General features: G+C 40.2%; 1 protein-coding gene across 1 annotated transcript in view; it reads left to right on the top strand.

The window, feature by feature from the left end:
* si:ch73-63e15.2 (protein strawberry notch homolog 2) overlaps nucleotides 1–26,326 on the top strand; it is a 175,138-nt gene that overhangs the window by 66,133 nt on the left and 82,679 nt on the right. Inside the window, exon 4 of the mRNA XM_034180297.1 lies at nucleotides 5,566–5,689. Coding sequence (XP_034036188.1) covers nucleotides 5,566–5,689 — 124 coding nt within the window. The remainder of the gene's footprint in view (nucleotides 1–5,565; nucleotides 5,690–26,326) is intronic.

Raw genomic sequence — 26,326 nt, forward strand, 5'->3', positions numbered from 1 at the left:
TGATTCAAACCACCGCAGCGCAGTGCCTTTAATACCTATGGCATGCTCTAATCTCTGTAATAAAATTTTATGGTCAACAGTATCAAAAGCAGCACTGAGGTCTAACAGAACAAGCACAGAGATGAGTCCACTGTCTGAGGCCATAAGAAGATCATTTGTAACCTTCACTAATGCTGTTTCTGTACTATGATGAATTCTAAACTCTGACTGAAACTCTTCAAATAGACCATTCCTCTGCAGATGATCAGTTAGCTGTTTTACAACTACCCTTTCAAGAATTTTTGACAGAAAAGGAAGGTTGGAGATTGGCCTATAATTAGCTAAGATAGCTGGGTCAAGTGATGGCTTTTTAAGTAATGGTTTAATTACTGCCACCTTAAAAGCCTGTGGTACATAGCCAACTAATAAAGACAGATTGATCATATTTAAGATCGAAGCATTAATTAATGGTAGGGCTTCCTTGAGCAGCCTGGTAGGAATGGGGTCTAATAGACATGTTGATGGTTTGGAGGAAGTAACTAATGAAAATAACTCAGACAGAACAATCGGAGAGAAAGAGTCTAACCAAATACCGGCATCACTGAAAGCAGCCAAAGAGAACGATATGTCTTTGGGATGGTTATGAGTCATTTTTTCTCTAATAGTTAAAATTTTATTAGCAAAGAAAGTCATGAAGTCATTACTAGTTAAAGGAATACTCGGCTCAATAGAGCTATGACTCTTTGTCAGCCTGGCTACAGTGCTGAAAAGAAACCTGGGGTTGTTCTTATTTTCTTCAATTAGTGATGAGTAGTAAGATGTCCTAGCTTTACGGAGGGCTTTTTTATAGAGCAACAGACTCTTTTTCCAAGTGAAGATCTTCTAAATTAGTGAGACGCCATTTCCTCTCCAACTTACGGGTTATCTGCTTTAAGCTGCGAGTTTGTGAGTTATACCACGGAGTCAGGCACTTTTGATTTAAGGCTCTCTTTTTCAGAGGAGCTACAGCATCCAAAGTTGTCCTCAGTGAGGATATAAAACTATTGACGAGATAATCTATCTCACTCACAGAGTTTAGGTAGCTACTCTGCCCTGTGTTGGTATATGGCATTGGAGAACATAAAGAAGGAATCATATCCTTAAACCTAGTTACAGCGCTTTCTGAAAGACTTCTACTGTAATGAAACTTATTCCCCACTACTGGGTAGTCCATCAGAGTAAATGTAAATGTTATTAAGAAATGATCAGACAGAAAGGGGTTTTCAGGGAATACTGTTAAGTCTTCAATTTCCATACCATAAGTCAGAACAAGATCTAAGGTATGATTAAAGTGGTGGGTGGACTCATTTACATTTTGAGCAAAGCCAATCGAGTCTAACAGTAGATTAAATGCAGTGTTGAGGCTGTCATTCTCAGCATCTGTGTGGATGTTAAAATCGCCCACTATAATTATCTTATCTGAGCTAAGCACTAAGTCAGACAAAAGGTCCGAAAATTCACAGAGAAACTCACAGTAACGACCAGGAGGACGATAGATAACAACAAATAAAACTGGTTTTTGGGACTTCCAATTTGGATGGACAAGACTAAGAGACAAGCTTTCAAATGAATTAAAGCTGTCTGGGTTTTTGATTAATTAATAAGCTGGAGTGGAAGATTGCTGCTAATCCTCGGCCTCGGCCCGTGCTACTAGCATTCTGGCAGTTAGTGTGACTCGGGGGTGTTGACTCATTTAAACTAACATATTCATCCTGCTGTAACCAGGTTTCTGTAAGGCAGAATAAATCAATATGTTGATCCATTATTATATCATTTACTAACAGGGACTTAGAAGAGAGAGATCTAATGTTTAATATACCACATTTAAGTGTTTTAGTCTGTGGTGCAGTTGAAGGTGCTATATTATTTTTTTCTTTTTGAATTTTTATGCTTAAATAGATTTTTACTGGTTGTTGGTGGTCTGGGAGCAGGCACCGTCTCTACGGGGATGGGGTAATGAGGGGATGGCAGAGGGAGAGAAGCTGCAGAGAGGTGTGTAAGACTACAACTCTGCTTCCTGGTCCCAACCCTGGATAGTCACGGTTTGGAGGATTTAAGAAAATTGACCAGATTTCTAGAAATGAGAGCTGCTCCATCCAAAGTGGGATGGATGCCGTCTCTCCTAACAAGACCAGGTTTTCCCCAGAAGCTTTGCCAATTATCTATGAAGCCCACCTCATTTTTTGGACACCCACTCAGACAGCCAGCAATTCAAGGAGAACATGCGGCTAAACATGTTATGTTGTATAATTATGCTTGCTTTTTTTTTTTTTTTTTTTTTTTTTTTTTTTGTCTCTTAATTTTCAGACTGATCCTTTTATTGTAAATAGTTTGTTGTCAAGTTGTGTGTGTCTGGTATAATGTCAAATGTCTGTGTTGTCAGATTTATTGTTAAATGTTTGTACCTGCCTTAGGGCAACGGATGAAATTTAGCTTGTGTGTTAACTCTGGCATATTTATGTTGAAGCTTTTGCTGACGCATTGATTAATATGCACTGTCCTAATTCAAATAAATAAATAAAGTAAAGTAAACAGTGGCTTACATGATCCTCTGCTTTCATGTGAATGTACTTTGCACCTTATACTGCACTTTTCTGTAATTCTGGCCTTGTGCTTGTCTTATGCAGCCAAAACATAGTCGTTACTCTAGTTACTTAATCCACTTGTCTATCCTTGCTTTGTAAGCTCTATAATATCTCTGACTTTTGGGGCAACAATTGGGCAAAATATCTATTGCTTCTCAAACTAGTATGATCAAAATTGTATGACTGTTGGTGCAAGAACTGGCACGTCCTCTAGGTGGCAAATATATTTTGGCCCAAGATGGTCGAAGTTTACTGAGCCGGGCCCGGAACTTGTGGCTTGTTGCAATGACAATCACACACTCACACACAGTATGTATGTTTATAAGGCTACTAGCGTGCAGTATACTGAATGAATGAATGGATGGATTTATTCGGCACACACACAAATCTGAAAGAACAGAAACATACCAATAATATGAATGTTATATAAACAAGCCTGTGAGTCCGAAAGGGTGTGGGCAGAAGCAAAGCTTATCAACGCCCACCCATGCTAGTATGAGTCCAACAATTATAACAGTCATAACAACATATACACAAATTCACAACACACTACATATCAACACAGACATACACTTCAATATTCAATTACATTTCAATTCATGTATAAGTATGTTATGTATAAAGCGCCAAATCACAACAAATTTGGCCCAAGTCACTCCATGACTGTCTGACTGACTGTATGCAACATGGAAACAAGATTTATTTTAAAAATATCTGATATTTTCAGTTCCTCACTTGGTATGCAGGTGCTGTATGTGTCATTTTTCCAAGTTTGAAATGACGTTGTATATACCAGTTTCTAAGAGAAAAAAAATCTGTCCTCCCTCACCACTTTTTTCTGATGTCAAGGATGATAAAGTAATGTTTTTTTATGGGGCCTAATATTTAAATAGCTTCACTCATGAAGGCAGTGGTGTGACTGAGTGGCACAGCGTGGGTCATTGTAATCTGCGAACAGCGGCTCAGTTACTTAAGGTGCAAGTTTGAAAAAAAAAAACATTGGTCTTGTCAAACACTAGACCGACAAGATTTTTAACTAGACATTGGTCTACCAAGGGAAAATATCAACTACACGTAGGTCAAAAGGTACTGGTCCGTGTCCTCAGACCAGTGGATTTCTCTGCCCCTGCACAAGGCTCCTCTGACAAGACCTAGTACCAAAAACTTCCAGTTGTCCTCTTAGGTTACTGGTTCATGTCCAATAAGACTGGAAGCTCTGGGACTCTTCAGACTTGGGCTGTTGCTCTCTTGCATGCTTCAAATATATGGCAAAGGTGCACTTTATAACACTGTAATTTAGACTTGCTTTTTTGGTTGCAGTAATTATTATTTTCAGTTAGTTGACGAAGAATTTTTTGAAAGAATGCTGAATTTCTGTGAATGCTGGTCTAAAAGTTAAAATACTGTATTTTCTGGACTATAAGTCGATACAGAGTATAATCACACTGGAGTATGTCACACCTTTTCCTGTATTATCAGCTCTTTAATTTGGATTTTTGTGCATTGTTGTAATGTACTTTTTATTAATTGGTATTTATTGTTTTATTATTTTTTTATTTATTATTTTCTTTAGTATTTTGATTCCTGGGAAAGTGCTTAGAATTATTATTGTTAATAACAATTGTGCATTTTTTTCCAGTATGTAAGTTGCAGCAGTATATAAGTCACAGGACCTCCCAAATCCATCAAGAAATTTAGAGTTATGCTTCGGGAAATCATATTTAGAAAAGGAACTAGAAAAGAGCTCACCAGAAGGGTTAAATTTTTTCATATGGCCAACTACAAAATGTTTTTTTTATTTAAAAAAGAAAAAGAAAAAAAAAAGGTCAATAATAATTGAAAACTAAAATGCTAATTTTTGTGCACTACGCTGTTTTAGTACTCATGCATAGTATCCCACCAGTTTCCAATATGACTCAGAATATTCTGACTCAGAATATGAGTCAGCCCATCTCCCTGACCTTTGGCCCAGGATACAGGTTGCAGAGCCAAATCCTGTGATTGGCCTTGCTGAAGTCAGGTCTTTCCAGCATAAGCACTGGCACATGATTAGAGAACAGAAATGTGAGGGCAGTACTTCCAGTTGGCCTCTTAGGTTATTGGTTCATTTGTTATTAGGTTATTGGTTCATGTCCAGTAAGACTGGAAGCTCTGGGACTCTTCAGACTTAGGCTGTTGCTCTCTTGCATGCTTCAAATATATGGCAAAGGTGCACTTTATAACCCCCCCCACACACACACACACACCTTTGTAATGGTTTAGTTTTTCTTTCCTTTTTTGTGTACATCCACCACGTAAGGACTTGTACTCAAAAAGAAACTGAAAGTATCAAGAGGTTGGTGGAGTTGTGGCTGGTATTAATGAGTAGTAAAAGAATGGTTGCTTTCGGGTAATGGTGATCTACAAGGATCTTGAAAATGGGTAAGATCTCCTATTATTTTCCTCTTCTGTTCCTCGAGCCAAATCATTTTATGTCACTAGTTCTCTGCCAAATGTGTCAAACTTCTACTTTTTGCTGTTTGTCACTTGTGGATGTGTTGTATGCCGCTTGTAATTTTGACAAAGCAACATTCTGCTTATTTTCTTGGCATTTTGCGTTATTGACACGGATGTGTTCACAATGGCACTTACTTGTTTTAGAACATAGTGATATAGAAAAATGAGCATTTGCCTTGAAATCACAGTGACATAATCCAACAAGTCCAAGTTCATATGATAAAAGTCTTCAGTAATCTGTAGGTGTACTGAGTTTGTAAGTGGACATGACTGTTGTCGCACAAACTTGTCGACTTCACAAAATAGTTTTCTGTTAGTTTTGTGTACATGTGCATTGTTTCATGTTCTTTTAAGCTGCTCATTCCACAATAATACACATTTGAGGTACCACTATACTGTACAGGGGACCACGTGTTAGTTTGTTGAATAACTTTTAAACTAACTATAACCTTTTGCTCTCCTCCAGGCAATACCACTTAAACAGCAGCAGCACCATGACCACTCCAGACATGCACATGGACCTGTACTCAGGATTCTCTAATGTGGACTTTACCAGCTTCAACCTCGCTCGGAATGGAGACTTCCCTCAGGTAGGCTTAACACGTCAGTACATACAGACATGTTTGCACATAGCTCTACGTTACCTATTTGAAGCAACTTCCTTTCATCTCCAATATTACCAATTAAATGTTGATTAATTTCTGTAAATTAATATCAGTGTGGTGGTGCAGCTGATATCCTCCTTTCTCTGCATACTTTACCTAATTTCATCACTTTTAAATGGAATGAAGACATTTAAGAATGACTAGTGAATGAGGCCGGCTCCACGATGGACCATCCATGTGCCAGAGAATTTATGGTTCGTGTTCTTTTGTGACCAACGTGTGCAACACTGCACTTCAGCGCTGGAACTGCTGTAAAGCAGCTGCAGAGCCTTTCAGAAAATATGCTGTGCACTTATGGACAAGAGCAAACTTTACTGCTTTTCAGCTCCGCTGCCAGTCACTCAACATGGCTGATTATTTTTGTTCTTCTTTCCCACAAGGTCATACAAACCTACTCTCAAACCTTTACCAAAAAAAAAAAAAAAAAACAATGATGGGGTAGGCGGGGGTACATTTGTCTGTATGTGTCTGCATGAACAAAGGATAATTTTACTCCCTACTTCTTTCTCTTAAAGCAGTTGCAACTGAGATTAGCTGTAGAGTTTCCTCTTCTCATTTGTCAACCCCCGTGACTCTAAACTGGGATAAGGGGGTTTAGAAGAAAGATGGATGTATGGACAGTGGAGCTTCAGAGTAATGTTTAAAATGACCTGCACTGGCCACTCAGGCAAGCATTACTGTTGAGCCTTGTTATAGTATTTACTTGAATAAATCACATTAATATTTTTGTAGTTAAAGCATTTCTGTCTCACTTACTAAACAGAATGAAGACTTGTGATTCCCACCCATTGCTTTCATCTTCTCCTTCGTGTGTTTAGCTCGGCTTAATGTTTCCTGGAGCAGCCTGATTAGAGCCTAATGTTGTCTAGACTACTGCAACAGTACCTGCTCCATTTTTTTCAGTCCGTGTCATTAATAAGACCCTGTAATTTAGCACTCTCCTACACTCCAGCATGCTTCTTCAGTTAACACTGGGGAGGAGACATGTGGCTCATATAAGGTAGTTTTTTGTTTAGGAAATTTGTCTGTGTTACTTTATCATATTAAATCTGTGGAATGTTTCCAAGAACACTTGAGTGAGTGAGTGAGTGAGACAGTCTACCTTGCTCTTTGGCGTGTTCAATATTCATTCAGTATTCAGGGCTGTGAAAACTCCGCGGATCTGCGGGATTCCGTGGATTTCATCATGGGGAGGCGGGGTGGGGTGTTAGTGATGTACTCTTTAATGAATGAATGAATTTATTTGGCACACAAACTCAACAATAATCGTGAACATCACTGAGTTTTTAAAATGCTTATCGCAACGCATTCTCTTTTTTTACGACATCGTGTACGTTTTATAAGTCTGCGGACACTGATCTGTGTGTCACAGATACAAATCAGTTTCCTCGGATCCGCAGAGTTTCGCGGAGGAAAAATGCCACTCAAAGCGTAGCTGTTACGACAGTTGTCGTAAAGCAAGACTGGTTGGTTGCTGCGGCGATGCTATGTGGCTCCTGTGCGACGCCACAGCTAAACTTAGCATGTAGACATCCCAGACTTTTAGAGCTTTCAAGTTTTTAAAAGAAGAATTGTGCAGCATGCCTGTGTCACGGACCGACGTCGCACAGAGAGAAGATGGCGAGAAAGACGGTTTGAAAAAGTCTTATAAGGACAAGAGTCTGTGGAATTGTCGCTGGCTTCATCAACACACCTGAAAGATAAAAGAAACGGGAAAAGTGAAGTGTGCCCTCTCAGGAAACACGGTAAGAATTTTTATCTCCCTGGAAAATAAACATTCTGCTGTTCAAACAGGATTTTAGACAAGATGATGGACTTTTTTCACTAATCTAGACTTTCTTTAATTGTAAAAAAGACATTGTGGCTTTGAATGGATTTAGGCTGCATGAAGTTACACAAGAATATAACTGACTTTTTACTATAAGGTATGTTATTAATATTTTACCATGATTTTCCAAATATTCTACAAGATTTAGCTGTGGTTTTTAAGTCTTCATAAATTTCATGTAGTTTAATTGTTCTGAGTTAATGCATAATTTGGTTTACAATTAAAAGGAAAATCATTCCAGGTCCTACTTCCACATCGTATTCTGTTATTTCAACATCATCATTGACAGGTCAAATAAAAGGTTGAATATAGGATCATTTAAATATCCACTAATTTTGAGATTTGTTCTTCCGGGAGATGCTGAAAAAGTATAATTTAATCACACACACACACACACACCATTTTCATCCTTATTATTATAGTTTTATAATAATAATATCCTCTGTGTGTAATAATAAATAATATTATTATTATTATTTTTCCTTTACATGAGAGAGTGTAACTTCACTTTATGAACCGGTGTCGCCGACCAGCCATTCCCCCCTAAAAATCAGTCCGCCCTGCCTTCACTGCTCATGTATCATTAGCCGTGGTTTACGGATTATCACCTCATTTCTGCTTCAAACTGCACTCCAGTCATCATCTAGCTCAGTAACAGATATCTGAAGCTTTTGTACAACAAGCATTTCCACATAAATTCAGCATTATTTCATCATAAAAGACAGAGGAAGTGATCAGAGCGTGGACCAATTTTTAGGGGCGGACCGTTCATTCTGCGACACCGGTGAAGCAGGAGATATTAATGGTCCAGTCCATGCCAGAGAACCGTTGCATGCGCTGCCCCACGAAAAAGGCACGTTAACGAGGAACAAATAAAAACTGTCCAGTATGAAATGGAGGACGATTCTCGTTTGTTGCCCGCAACAAGACAAGCGCCCCAGTTAGCAATTTAATCAGCAGAAAGGTGATTGACATCTTTAAATGGCTTTGATGACGGTTGATGAATAAATAAATCAATGTAGAGAAATGATCATTTTCCCCCTACATACCCTCAGAAACAACGTAATGGCCCAATTGCAGCGTAATGTTTTCATACAGCAGTGTAACGGGCCTTTACTCTGTTATAACGCTAGTGAGATCTCTGCCAAATGAGCAGTATTGTTTGAGAGATTTTTTTTGCATCAGAATATATGTTTGGAAATATATTTACATAATGCAGACATGAGGGAAAAAAGATGCAAGATTTTACAATATTTAAAATGACCAGATGAGGTAGATTATGAGCCAGAGTACCAGGCAGTCTTAATACTGCTGCCAAATCGTCAAAAACATCCTTTTTTAATTCATTCATTCATTTGTTTTGTTTTTTATTATTATTATTATTATTATTATTATTATTATTATTTTTGTGGTCATTTATGAAAAATTCCAAATCATTCTGTGACTGTACTGTATATAGTTGATGGTGTTAGTTTTAAAGGAAGTGCAACTGGACAGAACACACGGTTCACTTCATGTTTTGTTTCCAGGCATGTGAATGAACAGTAAAGGCTCAACCAAAAAAAAGACAATAAAAGATAATAAACTGTGGGGATTTCTAAAAGGCTGCATATGAAAACTTTTTCATGTGCATCTGAAAACAGGTTTTCATATACACATTGCTCCATATTTTTCCATGTGCTTGATGCTTGTATTGAAGTGTGTGTGTGTGTGTGCGCGCGTGTGTGTTTACAGGTGATTGTGAAGTTTTATGTAGTCTGCATTGTGCAAAGCTGTCTAAAAACTCACTGACTTCAGGCCAATCTGCGTGTGCTCTCGGCTGCATTTGTCTAAGGCACTGCTGAGGACTATAAAAAAGCCAGATATGACCTGAACAGAGCCATCAGAGAAGCCGAGAGACAATATAGACTGAAGTTGGAGGGTTACTACTCTACCTCTGACCCTCGACACATGCGGGAAGGACTCCAACACATTACAGACTTCCGGCAGGTGAGCAGCGCAGTCACATCCAGCCAAGCCGCACTGCCAGATGAGCTGAACGAGTTCTATGCTCACTTGCTTGCTCAAAATGTAAATGAGTCCACCCACCACTTTAATCATACCTTAGATCTTGTTCTGACTTATGGTATGGAAATTGAAGACTTAACAGTATTCCCTGAAAACCCCCTTCTGTCTGATCATTTCTTAATAACATTTACATTTACTCTGATGGACTACCCAGTAGTGGGGAATAAGTTTCATTACAGTAGAAGTCTTTCAGAAAGCGCTGTAACTAGGTTTAAGGATATGATTCCTTCTTTATGTTCTCCAATGCCATATACCAACACAGGGCAGAGTAGCTACCTAAACTCTGTGAGTGAGATAGATTATCTCGTCAGTAGTTTTCTATCCTCATTGAGGACAACTTTGGATGCTGTAGCTCCTCTGAAAAAGAGAGCCTTAAATCAGAAGTGCCTGACTCCGTGGTATAACTCACAAACTCGCAGCTTAAAGCAGATAACCCGTAGGTTGGAGAGGAAATGGTGTCTCACTAATTTAGAAGATCTTCACTTAGCCTGGAAAAAGAGTCTGTTGCTCTATAAAAAAGCCCTCCGTAAAGCTAGGACATCTTACTACTCATCACTAATTGAAGAAAATAAGAACAGCCCCAGGTTTCTTTTCAGCACTGTAGCCAGGCTGACAAAGAGTCATAGCTCTATTGAGCCGAGTATTCCTTTAACTTTAACTAGTAATGACTTCATGACTTTCTTTGCTAATAAAATTTTAACTATTAGAGAAAAAATGACTCATAACCATCCCAAAGACATATCGTTCTCTTTGGCTGCTTTCAGTGATGCCGGTATTTGGTTAGACTCTTTCTCTCCGATTGTTCTGTCTGAGTTATTTTCATTAGTTACTTCCTCCAAACCATCAACATGTCTATTAGACCCCATTCCTACCAGGCTGCTCAAGGAAGCCCTACCATTAATTAATGCTTCGATCTTAAATATGATCAATCTGTCTTTATTAGTTGGCTATGTACCACAGGCTTTTAAGGTGGCAGTAATTAAACCATTACTTAAAAAGCCATCACTTGACCCAGCTATCTTAGCTAATTATAGGCCAATCTCCAACCTTCCTTTTCTGTCAAAAATTCTTGAAAGGGTAGTTGTAAAACAGCTAACTGATCATCTGCAGAGGAATGGTCTATTTGAAGAGTTTCAGCCAGGGTTTAGAATTCATCATAGTACAGAAACAGCATTAGTGAAGGTTACAAATGATCTTCTTATGGCCTCAGACAGTGGACTCATCTCTGTGCTTGTTCTGTTAGACCTCAGTGCTGCTTTTGATACTGTTGACCATAAAATTTTATTACAGAGATTAGAGCATGCCATAGGTATTATAGGCACTGTGCTGCGGTGGTTTGAATCATATTTATCTAATAGATTACAATTTGTTCATGTAAATGGGGAATCGTCTTCACAGGTTAATTATGGAGTTGCACAAGGTTCTGTGCTAGGACCAATTTTATTCACTTTATACATGCTTCCCTTAGGCAGTATTATTAGACAGCATTGCTTAAATTTTCATTGTTACGCAGATGATACTCAGCTTTATCTATCATGAAGCCAGAGGACACACACCAATTAGCTAAACTGCAGGATTGTCTTACAGACATAAAGACATGGATGACCTCTAATTTCCTGCTTTTAAACTCAGATAAAACTGAAGTTATTGTACTTGGCCCCACAAATCTTAGAAACATGGTGTCTAACCAGATCTTTACTCTGGATGGCATTACCCTGACCTCTAGTAATACTGTGAGAAATCTTGGAGTCATTTTTGATCAGGATATGTCATTCAATGCGCATATTAAACAAATATGTAGGACTGCCTTTTTGCATTTGCGCAATATCTCTAAAATTAGAAAGGTCTTGTCTCAGAGTATGCTGAAAAAACTAATTCATGCATTTATTTCCTCTAGGCTGGACTATTGTAATCATTATTATAAGGTTGTCCTAAAAGTTCCCTGAAAAGCCTTCAGTTAATTCAAATGCTGCAGCTAGAGTACTGACAGGGACTAGAAGGAGAGAGCATATCTCACCATATTGGCCTCTCTCATTGGCTTCCTGTTAATTCTAGAATAGAATTTAAAATTCTTCTTCTTACTTATAAGGTTTGAATAATCAGGTCCCATCTTATCTTAGGGACCTCATAGTACCATATCACCCCAATAGAGCGCTTCGCTCTCAGACTGCAGGCGTACTTGTAGTTCCTAGGGTTTGTAAGAGTAGAATGGGAGGCAGAGCCTTCAGCTTTCAGGCTCCTCTCCTCTGGAACCAGCTCCCAATTCGGATCAGGGAGACAGACACCCTCTCTACTTTTAAGATTAGGCTTAAAACTTTCCTTTTTGCTAAAGCTTATAGTTAGGGCTGGATCAGGTGACCCTGAACCATCCCTTAGTTATGCTGCTATAGACTCTGTATGCACCACTCTGCATTTAATCATTAGTGATTGGTCTCTGCTCCCCTCTACAGCATGTCTTTTTCCTGGTTCTCTCCCTGAGCCCCAACCAGTCCCAGCAGAAGACTGCCCCTCCCTGAGCCTAGTTCTGCTGGAGGTTTCTTCCTGTTAAAAGGGAGTTTCTCCTTCCCACTGTCGCCAAGTGCTTGCTCACAGGGGGTCGTTTTGACAGTTGGGGTTTTTCTGTAATTATTGTATGGCTTTGCCTTGCAATATGAAGCGCCTTGGGGCAACTGTTTGTTGTGATTTGGCGCTATAGAAATGAAATTGATTTGATTTGATTTGACTTTGATGGCCATGATATTGATCAGCAGGGAATGATGTTGGGCAAGAAGACCATGCAGGACTCATCGCTCATGGTGACATTGTCAGACGTGTGCAGGGTTCTGAGCAAAACAAATCCACGGAAAGCAGCTGACCCAGACAACATCCCCGGCTGTGCACTCAGGGTTTGCTCATCAAAGCTAGCTGATGTGTTTTCTGAGATATTCAGTCTGTCCCTTGCACAAACCTCTGTACCCACCTGTTTTAAGTCCACCACCATAGTGCCCGTCCCCAAGAGAAGCACTGTCACCTGCTTAAATGACTATCATCCCGTAGCACTCACTCCATTCATAATGAAGTGATTTAAAAGGATAGTCATGACTCACATTAAAAAGACCATGCCAGACACCATAGACCCCCTAATGTTTGCATATCGCCAGAACCAATCCACTGATAATGCAGTTAACTCCACTATCCACACGGCCCTCACGCACTTAGAGGACAGGGACACATATGTCCGAATGCTGTTCGACTACAGCTCAACATTCAACACGTTTATCCCCCGCAAACTCACAGATAAGCTCCTCACACTCGGACTGACACCCTCCCTCTGTAACTGGGTGCTAAAACAACCAGACTCCAGTCAGTTAAAGTTCATAACCGTCTAGCATAAGCACTATGAGCACAGGGACTTCCCAGGGCTGTGTGCTGAGCCCTCTGCTCTAGATGCTCTTCACTTATGACTGTGTAGCCTCCCAGAACAACACCAGCATCATTAAATTTGCCAATGACACTACAGTCATCGGCCTGATCACCGGTGGCGATGAGACAACATACAGAAGAGAAGTGGCAGATCTGGTAGTTTGGTGTTGCAACAGTAATCTTTATCTCAATGCAGACAAGACCAAAGAGATGGTTATTGATCCAAAGAGGATTGAGGAGCTGCACACACCACTATACATTGATGAGACAGAGGTGGAGAGGTAGAAAACCTTTAAATTCCTCGGCACTCGCATCAGTGATGATCTCACCTGGTCTTACAACACCCAAGAGATTATCAAGATATCCCAACAGAGACTGTACTTTCTGAAAAGACTGAGAAAATTTGGTATGTCAGCTAAAATTCTTGACAACTTCTACAGGTGTACGATTGAGAGTGTCCTTACCACTGCCATCACAGTCTGGTACAGTAATTGCACAGTCCAAGACAGGAAGGCTCTCCAGCATGTGATTAAGACCTCACAGTACATCTCTTAGGCAGCCTTCCCCTCACTGCAGGACATTTACCAAAGCAGAGTCCTACGAGTAGGATGCACAACCTCATCAGGAACAGTACACACCCCCAACACTCACTCTTCACACTCCTACCATCAGGCAGAAGCTACAACACTCTGAAATCCAGGACTACTAGGCTGGGGAACAGCTTCTACCCACAGGCCATTGGGCTTCTCAATAACTCTCTGACCTCTCCACCGACTGAGTGAATGTTATTTCACTCTCATTCTGCTCCTCATCATTATTGCTGTCATCCTCAAAGTATTTATTATAATAGCTCTGTTCATTATTTATGCACACGTGCACCTTACAACTCCTGCACAGCAGGAAATAATGCTAAACTACACAATATTGCACAAAATTGCCAATACTGCATAAACTGTGCAGCCACACATCCTCTAAACTGTACATTCTTTAAATAGTGTATATAATGCATTCTTCAGTCTAATAATGTGTTTTAGAATGTTTTTTTTAAATCATCTGATGTGAACTTTCTACGTACAGATTTTCTAGGGAGAATGAACAGAGTAAGAATTTCACTGTGTGGTATAACTGCCTGTTTTTACTGTGCACATGACAAATATAAAACTCTTAACTAACTTGACTTAAAATTCCTCAGTTTAGATACCCTGTCAAAAGTGTAGCTTGCCACTTGTTTTTTAATGTGGGTAAATATAAATGTGCTCTTTCATCGGTGGATCGTACATGAGCGGCACAGTTTGGTTTCTTGACAGGAGAGACCAGTGATGTTACAGCACATGCTGTTGTGCTTTCTCAGCTGTTCCCTCTGGTTTTGGACACTCCCTGTCCTGTGAAGCATGCAGAGAAAATGTGAGCCACACGGTCACAATGACTAATCGACCATGTTACAGTCAGCCCACTTTTTCATCCTCTCATTTCTTCTCACCACCTTCACCACAGCATGCTCATCCTGCCCATTTCCTCTTCTGTCTATCCAAAATCAGAAAGCAGGATCTTTTTTCTGCACAAAGTCATTTAATTTTGAGTGTAACTTGCACAGGGTATCTTGCAACCACATAAAAAACAACAGACATTTTTTAACCTGAGGCCTATTTTTACATTGTTTCAAGTTCACCATTTCACTTTGGACTATAAAGATTTAAAAAACCATCACTGACTAAACGCTATATATAGGAAGTATAGGGGGCGAATGAACAGCACTGCAGTAAAATGCTTCTCATGGCTGTGAATTTACTAAAATATTACATATCGGAAAACAGCTATGTAATGATGAATCTCGATAATCATTTCCTGAAGTCTATCCTTTTTGAAAAAAATTGCATTGCAATAACAAGAAAATTCAACTACAGCACAGAAGAAATGATGATTGGCGTGAGAAGAATAGATAGATATAGATAGTAAGTCCCTTCGGCTGCTCCCTTGTTTTCACTCGGGGTTGCCACAGCAAATCCAAGGTGGATCTGCATGTTGAATTGGCACAGGTTTTACACTGGATGCCCTTCCTGACGCACCTCCACATTACATGGAGAAATGTGGCAGGGGTGGGATTTGAACCCGGAACATTCTGCACTGAAACCAAGCGCATTAACCACTTGGATGATTTATAAAATATACAAAGAGAAAATAGATTACAGTTTATATCTCAGAATAATTTGTCTCAAAAAATAAAACATTCACCACAGATGTGCACAAGTGCATATTTACTTGTTAAGAAAAGTTTAAAACGACTGATTAGCAAGGCAACTCCATCTGAGTTGGTGCTGCAGCAGTCTGCGTATAAAAGTAAGTCCATAAAAGTAAAGCAATGATGAGCCTTTTTTAAATCTTACAGCGCATGAATGTTTTGTTGAACTAGTGAAGTCTGTTTTTTAAGTCATGGCTGAATATTTTGATAATTTTTTAATTACATGGCGTCATCACTTTGATTCATAATGTAAAAGTAAGTCCCTTTGGCTGCTCCCTTGTTATCACTCGGGGTCGCCAATATAATTTGAATTTTATTCCTTTTATGTTATGACATAAAAGATAAGGTGCAGGATGGCCAACTTGGATTTGAATCCCACTCATACTCCATGTCTGTGTCCCTGGACAAGATAATCTGCATGTTCCAGTCCCCCCAGCTGTAAATGTCTACAGGAGTTGTCTGGGTAGATAACCTCCATGGGACTGGTTTCTGTCCAAGGGGAGTCATGGACTCTCATCTGCGTCATTCTAGGACTCTATATTGTTTCTCAAATCGCCATACAATACATATCATTGCACATTACATAAATTTTATTTAAATACATTCAGAAATTGTAGTGTGTGGTCTTCATGTGTATCCCAGCTTTTTAATGCTTTAATTATACTGCTTAATATGTGATGTATTAGTTTTTCATTTGCACATTTTCACCTTTTCTTTGCCTTTACCCTATCCCAAATTGACATCACAACCTACATGTTTGTTTAAGATTGCTAACCTGAAGAGCCTTAATCGTTTTTTATTCATTTTAAAACTAACAAACAAGATTTTAAAGGACATGCCACACTGAAATCATAACAATTTAGATTTAGGCTGTTTGTGACCATCCGATGATCCACCGGGATCGCTTTGTGACCGGTTTCAAAGTATACGGCATTCGCAGCAAACAGCTACAGAGACATCCGAAAACAAAGTACTCGTGTGTTTCCAACAGGTAATGTAGTTACTAGAAGCGTCCCAGCGTGCACTTCAATGGAATGTATATATCTGCTAACGTTAAGAACTGAGGCACAGACTAATTCCAAAGTTTGCACAAGTGTGATGTTGTGTCATGACAATTCGTTTTTAAGTGATAACTGTTCATTTTGATGAAGTTACGGTAAAAGCAACAGCTGTGAGATTTTGTGCACCTGCAGCAATTAGTCATAAACACAGCCTGTTAAAAACACTAATAAGTGTTGTATATAACTGCGAAAAATCTAATTAAATATATATATCTGTACAAATGTCACGGAGACATTCCACATCAATAAACAGCTGACACGTGGATTAAAACTGCGTAACAGCCGTTTTAAGCCGCATGTCAGCGGTTCCTTATAGAGACTGACAGTTTTATGACATTTGAAAGAGTCTACAAGCTTAATACTGATTATATGTTGTTCAAATTCAGCCAGAACTCCATCTAAATTGGGGGCTAAAACAGCTGCTGCTGCACACACACACACACACACACACACACACACACACACACACACACACACACACACACACACACACACACACACACACACACACAGATGCTCTCAAAGTAAAAAACAAACAAAAAACTTTAATTGAAAACTCCATCGAAAAGAACACAAAGCAAAAGGTGAAAAAACAAACATTCCACCCACCCCATTGTAAAGATTTCCAAATAAGTCCAAAACAAAAAGAAGCCCTGATCGGAATTGCGATCGCCAACACACTTGTCCTCACTCAGATCCACAGCCAGAGATCATTTTCAAGTTCCACAATTTGTGCACAGGGAGACTTACAATCATGAGTACTTTGATGTTGTGTTGCTAACTGGGATGTTAAAAAACATGCGACATGTCCTTTAAAGCTTGAACCCTAAGCAGACCCAGTCATGCCCAAGCTTAGACATTGCGCACCATTGCTTAATATATATGTGTGTGTGTGTGTGTGTGTGTGTGTGTGTGTGTGTGTGTGTGTGTGTGTGTGTGTGTGTGTGTGTGTGTGTGTGTGTGTCTTCACATCCCATCTTAGTTATGCAAAAAAGTGTAATTAAGTAAATGTTTGTATATGGCTCATCAATTCCACTTTGTGGAGAATTGTAGTAATACTGAAAAACAAAAATTTTAACTCTTAAAAGTATTATTATTGTAGACAGTAGTAGTATATGCACCAAAAAAAAAAAAGCCTTGAAAAGTGGACTTTCACTCTAAGGGTGTTGGGGGTGGAGGAGGCATTCCGATCCTTTTTCCGTCTGGTTGTGCCCCTGGCCTCCCCAACACAGTCTCTGAACAGAAAGATTGGAGAACTCATGTATTTATGTTGAAAGCGCTATCTGATTGACAGGTAAGAAGCATTTATCTGTGTTTCTGTTTTGTGCGAAAAAAAGCAAAACTTTAGGTTTCCTGTTGACTCAGTGCAAGCACAGCCAGAGCTTGAAAGAAAAGTTTCTAAAACTCAGCACATGTGCTGGTCTTGTTTGTTGTGTCACCACCGCGCTGTGGGACAATGACACGATGCCACCTGTTTTAAAGCGATCGGAGCTGCTGCACAAAAGTGTGGACTAGCTGCTTGCCACTTCCAGCTCTGATATATTGAAAATAAGGGGACATAAATACCGGTGTTGCAGACCAAACGGTCCGCCCCTAAAAATCGGTCTGCCTTTTGCATCTGTGCATGCATCACTTCGGACCACAGCAGCACATCTGAGACGGAGTCTCTTCACCCAAAGCAGTCAAATGGATTAATAGGATTATTAACCATCAGATGATAAAGGTAAAACCTCTTAAATCATTCTAAAGTCAGTTTTAAGCAGAAACGAGGCTGTTTTAAGCAGAAACTGAGCGAAATTCCGTGACGCCTTGAAATGACAAACACCCAGTGAACACATCAGTTGATCGTTTCCGCCACCTTTTATGATGAAATAATGCTGAATTTATGTGGAAATGATTGAAAGCTTCAGATATCTGTCGCGGAGATCAATGATGACTGGAGTGCAGTTTGAAGAAGAAACAAGGTGATAATCTGTGAATCACATCATCGGGGGGACTTGATTTTTAGGAGGACCGTTCGGTCAGCAACACCGGTGCATTTACTGAACTGCTGCTTTGATAATACCATGAACCAGTATAGACCCCTACTTCAGCTTCGGAATCCATAGATGGGCACTGGTACCAAGAAGCTTTGGGGCCTTTTTTTAGGATTAACAGTTTTTTTCATAATTATGTTCTTCTTTACATTTAACCTCGGAAAATGGAGAGACTTATTAAAATTGCTGTCATTCCTGAATATTTAATGCAATATTTTGTTGAACGCTTTGAATTGAAGCTGAAACTCAAAGGTTCAGACACATTTTGACCCATTTCAACTACATTGTGGTGTTGTACAGAGACAAAATTTCAAAAGCTGTCTGTTCTAATATTTATGTACCTGACTGAAGTATACACTCCCCCCCCCCCCCCCCCCCCCAAGTTGGAAATGGCCAGTTTAATTGGAACACCTTGAGATATTTTCGATGACCTTAACCGTTCAAAAGTCCATGTGACATTTTCCCCGACATCCCTGATACTTTGAAATATGGCCATTGTGTTGCTGTGCTCTCTGAGCATGTTAGAGCTGGCTTATTTATTTATTTATTTATTTATTTTATTTTAGATATTTTGTGTGGTGACAATAAAGGAATTGTATTCTACTTATTGAAGTCTTTCAGCAGGATACACATCTGTAGTTTGGTTATCACTTATTAAAATTTGAGACTCTGATATCCTTAAATTGTCATTCAAGCCCTGTCTATCCCAAACACACATGCACGCCTGCCCAAGCTTAAACTTGGTCATCTCTGGGTCTGAAGTATGTGAACTTTGGTGCAGAGTGTCAGAGTGAAAACACTGACTTAAAAGACTTACTGGAAAAAAAAATCTAGACCTCATTCACTAACCACTCTGGCTAACCTCAAACAGTAAATAGCACTCTGCAAGCACACACATTAACATACTTACCCTATGCTGTGTTTACACATTTCCTTGCTGTACAAACATGTGCACACATTAAGGACTTTATTTTTCTTTCTCTATGCAGCTCCTTTCACATTATTATTTTTTTTTAAATATGAGTGTTGCAGTTATGCCTGTGCATGTACTGCTGTGTATCATACATTTAAATACTTTGTACACTTTTAATTTTTATTTTATGTGGAAGCAGAATCTCTTTCCCTGCTGAAACCACAACACTGAAATGCCTTTAATTAAGGTTCACATACACAACAAACCACAACAGCTGATTTATCAAACAGTGTTTCAGTCTGATAAGGTACTTTGTCAGTTAAATGTGTTATGTTTGGCATACTTTGAGTTGTATGTGCTGTGGTCCCTTTGTTATGTTCCTTATGGTGGATTTTATGATGTGCTTATCAGGAAAGCCTCTACAATAATTTTAACTTGTCCTATATGTAAGAGGAAAGCAAATAAAAAAGAACAGAAGGTTGAAAAAGGTGCAGAGATCTGAAGGTAAATCTATGAGGAATGTTGGAAACAGTGTTCAAGGTTTTGATCACCTGCCTTGGGGGGAGGGGGTTTCAATTTAACTAATAGTCGGTCTTGTTTTCCTTGAATTATATTTGCACAAAACCAATCATGATATAAGTTGTTTGTTTTTCTGTGGCTGCCTCCTTGTAAGACACTCTTAAGCCTGCCGCACGCCGTCTGCTACAGTTGCTGCAGGTGTAATCTGTCGGTTGGGTGTCTATGGTAGTCTGTGCTAGCTAGAGTCTCTGCTGTCGGAGGAGCCTCCTCTCCCCCCCACCGGGCCTCTCTCCTGTCTTCCGCTTCCATGATGATGGATCTGGTGGTGGACCGCCAGCCAGCGCGGTTTGCACCTGCCGGTTCCAGGTCCGCAGGGTTGAAGCCACCTGCTCTCAGGTTGTGTTTACAAACAACTTTGAAGCGAATTGCAGGCCACCTTTTGCTCTGGAGCCTGTGGCCAGCTCACCGTACAGTACATCCTTTGGGATACGGCCGTCCTTCATTCGCCTGACACGTCCGAGCCAGTGCAGGCGTCTCTGTGTCAGCCTGACAAACATGCTGGGCATCGATGCCTTGGCTTGACATCAGAGCTGGTGATGCAGTCCTGCCAGGTGATGCCAAGCAGTCTTCTGAGGCTGCACATGTGGAAGGCATTCAGCCTGCGTTCTTGGCGGGAGTAGAGTTTCCGTACTTATCACGCATACCTGATACACCCTCATCTTGGTGTTGGTCATGAGCATATACTTCTAAAACTTTCATCTTTTTTTAAAAAAAAAATAAATAAATTGGACTGCTTCACTTTGACTAAAAATGAGGGCTGTGTATGATTTAAGTTTTTGGACTATAGCCTACTTTATAACATGGTCATGAGATTTGGCTCATGACCGAAAGAACGAGATCGCGAGTACAAGAGGCCGAGATGAGTTTCCTCCGCAGGGTGGCTGGGCGCTCCCTTAGAGATAGGGTGAGGAGCTCGGTCACTCGGGAGGAGCTCGGAGTCGAGCCGCTGCTCCTCCACATCGAAAGGAGTCAGTTGAGGTGGCTTGGGCATCTTTTCCGGATGCCCCCTGGACTCCTCGCTGGAGAGGTGTTCTGGGCACATCCCATTGGGAGGAGGCCCCGGGGAAGACCCAGGACACGCTGGAGGGACTACATCTCTCGGCTGCCTTGGGAACGCCTTGGGGTTCCCCCGGAGGAGCTGGGGGAGGTGTGTGTGGATCGGGAGGTCTGGGCGGCTTTGCTTGAGCTGCTGCTCCCGCGACCCGACACCGGATAAAGCGGAAGAAAATGGATGGATGGATGGATGGATAGTTCTGTATTGGCTTATCAGGCAAGGTTTTTAACATTACTTACCACTTGCAAAAAAACGTAAGGTTACCCACCACTAATCTCTCGCCTGGGGAAATACTATGACGCGTGATTGTATGCTGCCTGGTAAGCAGCGGCCCAACCATGACCAGAACCTCCTCAAACCTGCCAACGTCCAAGCAATGAAACTGACTGAATGTTGTGGGGTCTTTCAGTCAGCGTTCATGAAGGAGATTAGCGTACACGCCACATCACTGTCATCTCAAAATCGTTTCTTGTCCATATTCACTGATTTCTTACTCTCGTCAGTAGTGCTGACACTGCAGCAACAAAATCAATAACAGCGCTTCCTCTTCCATTTCAGTTTTCTTTTCCCTCATTACATTCTGCGATGCCTAGTTGAAATCACTGGGAACCGCCGCAATTGGTCAGCTACACAGGCGGCGTGGTGCAAAGGACGTGTCTCCTCCCCCCCCCCCCCCCACACACACACACACTGTTCCACTGATCATAAGTGGCAGAAAATCTAAAATGGTAAATGGACTGCATTTATAAAGCAATTTCAATTTTCAATTTATTAATTTATATAGCACCAACTCACGACAAAGTCGCCCCAAGGCACTTCACATAATTCACAACAACACAAATTAATCTAAAATCAAAATTAAAAGCAAGAAAAGCACAGTAAAAAGATAAAACACAGTAGAATAAAAAGAAATTACAAAACAAACACAAACAGATTAAAAATGACAGTCTAAAAAAGTGGGTCTTCAGTCTTGATTTAAAAATCTCCACCGTGTCAGACTGCCGAATAACAGCAGGTAGATCGTTCCAAAGAGCCGGACCACGGTAGGAGAAGGCTCTATACCCAACAGACTTTTTGTTCATCCTCGGAACACACAGAAGCCCTGTGCCCTGCGAACGCAAGGGCCTCGCAGGTACGTAGGGCTTAACCAAGTCCGCCAGGTAGGAAGGTGCCAGTCCATGAACAATTTTATAAACCAACAATAAAACTTTAAAATCTGATCCGGCAGAAACCGGTAGCCAATGAAGGGATGCCAGAATGGGAGTAATGTGGTCAAACCGTCTACTTTGTGTCAAAAGTCTGGCAGCAGCATTCTGTACCAACTGAAGTCCTCTTATGCTAGACTGCGGCAGGCCAGAAAATAAAGCATTACAATAATCCAATCTAGAAGAGACAAACGCATGAATCAGAGTCTCAGCATCAGCCATAGACAGGATGGGGCGAATCTTCGCTATATTTCTCAGATAAAAGAAAGCAGTCCTCGTAATTTCCCTAATGTGGAGGTCAAAGGACAACGTAGGATCAAAAATTACTCCAAGGTTCCTCACTTTGTCAGTATGATGTATAACACATGAACCTAGGCTAAGCGCCAGCTGATCAAATTGATGCCGATGTCTTGCTGGACCAAGAACCATCATTTCAGTCTTATCAGAGTTCAAAAGTAGAAAGTTGCTAGACATCCAACTTCTCACTGCTGCGAGACAGTCCTGTAAAGATTTTATGTGGACAGGATTTCCAGCAGCTATCGGCATATACAACTGAGTATCATCAGCATAACAATGAAAAGCAACCCCGAAATGCCGCAAAATGTTCCCAAGGGGTGCCATATACAGGGAAAAAAGCAGAAATAGCACTGTTCCATCTGCATCAGATGCTCAAAGCGCTTTACAATTATGCCTCACATTCACCCCGATATCAGGGTGCTGCCATACAAAGCGCTCACTACACACCAGGAGCAATAGGGGATTAAAGGCCTAATCAAACACACTAGAGCTTGTCTGCGCAACAACGTCAACCCCGTACACTGAGAGGAACTGGCTTACACGATCAGTTGTGATGGCGTCACTACTTTGAGCTTTTCCTCCAGAGATAAAGTACATTAGATAAAGATTCCTTCTTTATGTTCTCTAATGCCGTATACCAACACAGTGCAGAGTAGCTACCTAAACTCTGTAAGTGAGATAGAGTATCTCGTCAATAGTTTTACATCCTCATTGAAGACAACTTTGGATGCTGTAGCTCCTCTAAAAAAGAGAGCTTTAAATCAGAAGTGCCTGACTCCGTGGTATAACTCACAAACTCGTAGCTTAAAGCAGATAACCCGTAAGTTGGAGAGGAAATGGCGTCTCACTAACTTAGAAGATCTTCACTTAGCCTGGAAAAAGAGTCTGTTGCTCTATAAAAAAAGCCCTCCGTAAAGCTAGGACATCTTTCTACTCATCACTAATTGAAGAAAATAAGAACAACCCCAGGTTTCTTTTCAGCACTGTAGCCAGGCTGACAGAGTCAGAGCTCTATTGAGCTGAGTATTCCATTAACTTTAACTAGTAATGACTTCATGACTTTCTTTGCTAACAAAATTTTAACTATTAGAGAAAAAATTACTCATAACCATCCCAAAGACGTATCGTTATCTTTGGCTGCTTTCAGTGATGCCGGTATTTGGTTAGACTCTTTCTCTCCGATTGTTCTGTCTGAGTTATTTTCATTAGTTACTTCATCCAAACCATCAACATGTTTATTAGACCCCATTCCTACCAGGCTGCTCAAGGAAGCCCTACCATTATTTAATGCTTCGATCTTAAATATGATCAATCTATCTTTGTTAGTTGGCTATGTACCACAGGCTTTTAAGGTGGCAGTAATTAAACCATTACTTAAAAAGCCATCACTTGACCCAGCTATCTTAGCTAATTATAGGCCAATCTCCAACCTTCCTTTTCTCTCAAAAAATCTTGAAAGGGCAGTTGTAAAACAGCTAACTGATCATCTGCAGAGGAATGGTCTATTTGAAGAGTTTCAGTCAGGTTTTAGAATTCATCATAGTACAGAAACAGCATTAGTGAAGGTTACAAATGATCTTCTTATGGCCTCGGACAGTGGACTCATCTCTGTGCTTGTTCTGTTAGACCTCAGTGCTGCTTTTGATACTGTTGACCATAAAGTTTTATTACAGAGATTAGAGCATGCCATAGGTATTAAAGGCACTGCGCTGCGGTGGTTTGAATCATATTTGTCTAATAGATTACAATTTGTTCATGTAAATGGGGAATCTTCTTCACAGACTAAAGTTAATTATGGAGTTCCACAAGGTTCTGTGCTAGGACCAATTTTATTCACTTTATACATGCTTCCCTTAGGCAGTATTATTACACGGTATTGCTTAAATTTTCATTGTTACGCAGATGATACCCAGCTTTATCTATCCATGAAGCCAGAGGACACACACCAATTAGCTAAACTGCAGGATTGTTTTACAGACATAAAGACATGGATGACCTCTAATTTCCTGCTTTTAAACTCAGATAAAACTGAAGTTATTGTACTTGGCCCCACAAATCTTAGAAACATGGTGTCTAACCAGATCCTTACTGTGGATGGCATTACCCTGACCTCTAGTAATACTGTGAGAAATCTTGGAGTCATTTTTGATCAGGATATGTCATTCAAAGCGCATATTAAACAAATATGTAGGACTGCTTTTTTGCATTTACGTAATATCTCTAAAATCAGAAAGGTCTTGTCTCAGAGTGATGCTGAAAAACTAATTCATGCATTTATTTCCTCTAGGCTGGACTATTGTAATTCATTATTATCAGGTTGTCCTAAAAGTTCCCTAAAAAGCCTTCAGTTAATTCAAAATGCTGCAGCTAGAGTACTGACGGGGACTAGAAGAAGAGAGCATATCTCACCCATATTGGCCTCTCTTCATTGGCTTCCTGTTAATTCTAGAATAGAATTTAAAATTCTTCTTCTTACTTATAAGGTTTTGAATAATCAGGTCCCATCTTATCTTAGGGACCTCGTAGTACCATATCACCCCAATAGAGCGCTTTGCTCTCAGACTGCAGGCTTACTTGTAGTTCCTAGGGTTTGTAAGAGTAGAATGGGAGGCAGAGCCTTCAGCTTTCAGGCTCCTCTCCTGTGGAACCAGCTCCCAATTCAGATCAGGGAGACAGACACCCTCTCTACTTTTAAGATTAGGCTTAAAACTTTCCTTTTTGCTAAAGCTTATAGTTAGGGCTGGATCAGGTGACCCTGAACCATCCTTTAGTTATGCTGCTATAGACGTAGACTGCTGGGGGGGTTCCCATGATGCACTGTTTCTTTCTCTTTTTGCTCTGTATGCACCACTCTGCATTTAATCATTAGTGATCGATCTCTGCTCCCCTCCACAGCATGTCTTTTTCCTGGTTCTCTCCCTCAGCCCCAACCAGTCCCAGCAGAAGACTGCCCCTCCCTGAGCCTGGTTCTGCTGGAGGTTTCTTCCTGTTAAAAGGGAGTTTTTCCTTCCCACTGTAGCCAAGTGCTTGCTCACAGGGGGTCGTTTTGACCGTTGGGGTTTTACATAATTATTGTATGGCCTTGCCTTACAATATAAAGCGCCTTGGGGCAACTGTTTGTTGTGATTTGGCACTATATAAAAAAATTGATTGATTGATTGATTTAGCAGTCCTGCTCATTTTAAGCAAATAAATATGAATAAATGGATTTATCAAACAGCAAAACCTTTTGTCAGATGACACCAACAACTGATGAAATGGACATCTGTTCCTGTGCTCTGCTGCAGTGCACAGCTGCAGACTTCATGCTATGTACAGAGACTCAATTAAAATCCGGTGTTTCATGCCATCAAATGGAGTTGTCCCAAACACTTAGACTAATATATTAGCAGTGGCTACCTTCTTCTTCTTCTCCCTCAAAACATGTAAAGGAGAAACAAGAAGAAAGAAAAAAGAGAACAGTGTTCTTTTTTCTTAAGAAATCATGTTTTGTTTTTTTTAAACTGGAAGACCACACTCTTGAATGAAATGAAGAAATAGGATTTTTTTATTCTGTTTGGAAGAAAACTTATTTGAATTATGTGAAACAACAAGGACAGCTCTTTTAAGAGTCCTGTGCAAAACCTGAGCAAGGGGAAGAAAAGTAATGGTGAATTTCTTTTACAAATATACTACAAAATAGTTTTCAAACATTTAATTGCATTGCTTGTTCATCTCACAGATGATTCTGTTCAGTGGCTAAAAGAAGCAGTTTACTCACATTTTGCACTTGCTACAATCACATTAATTAGCTCATAGTTTCTGATCACTAAAACAATGTTTGTATTACAAATAAATAATGTACAGAGTTTTTAAGCATTTAATTGCATTGCACGTTCAAC

Source organism: Thalassophryne amazonica, chromosome 10, assembly GCF_902500255.1.
Source record: "Thalassophryne amazonica chromosome 10, fThaAma1.1, whole genome shotgun sequence".
Taxonomy (NCBI): Eukaryota; Metazoa; Chordata; class Actinopteri; order Batrachoidiformes; family Batrachoididae; genus Thalassophryne; species Thalassophryne amazonica.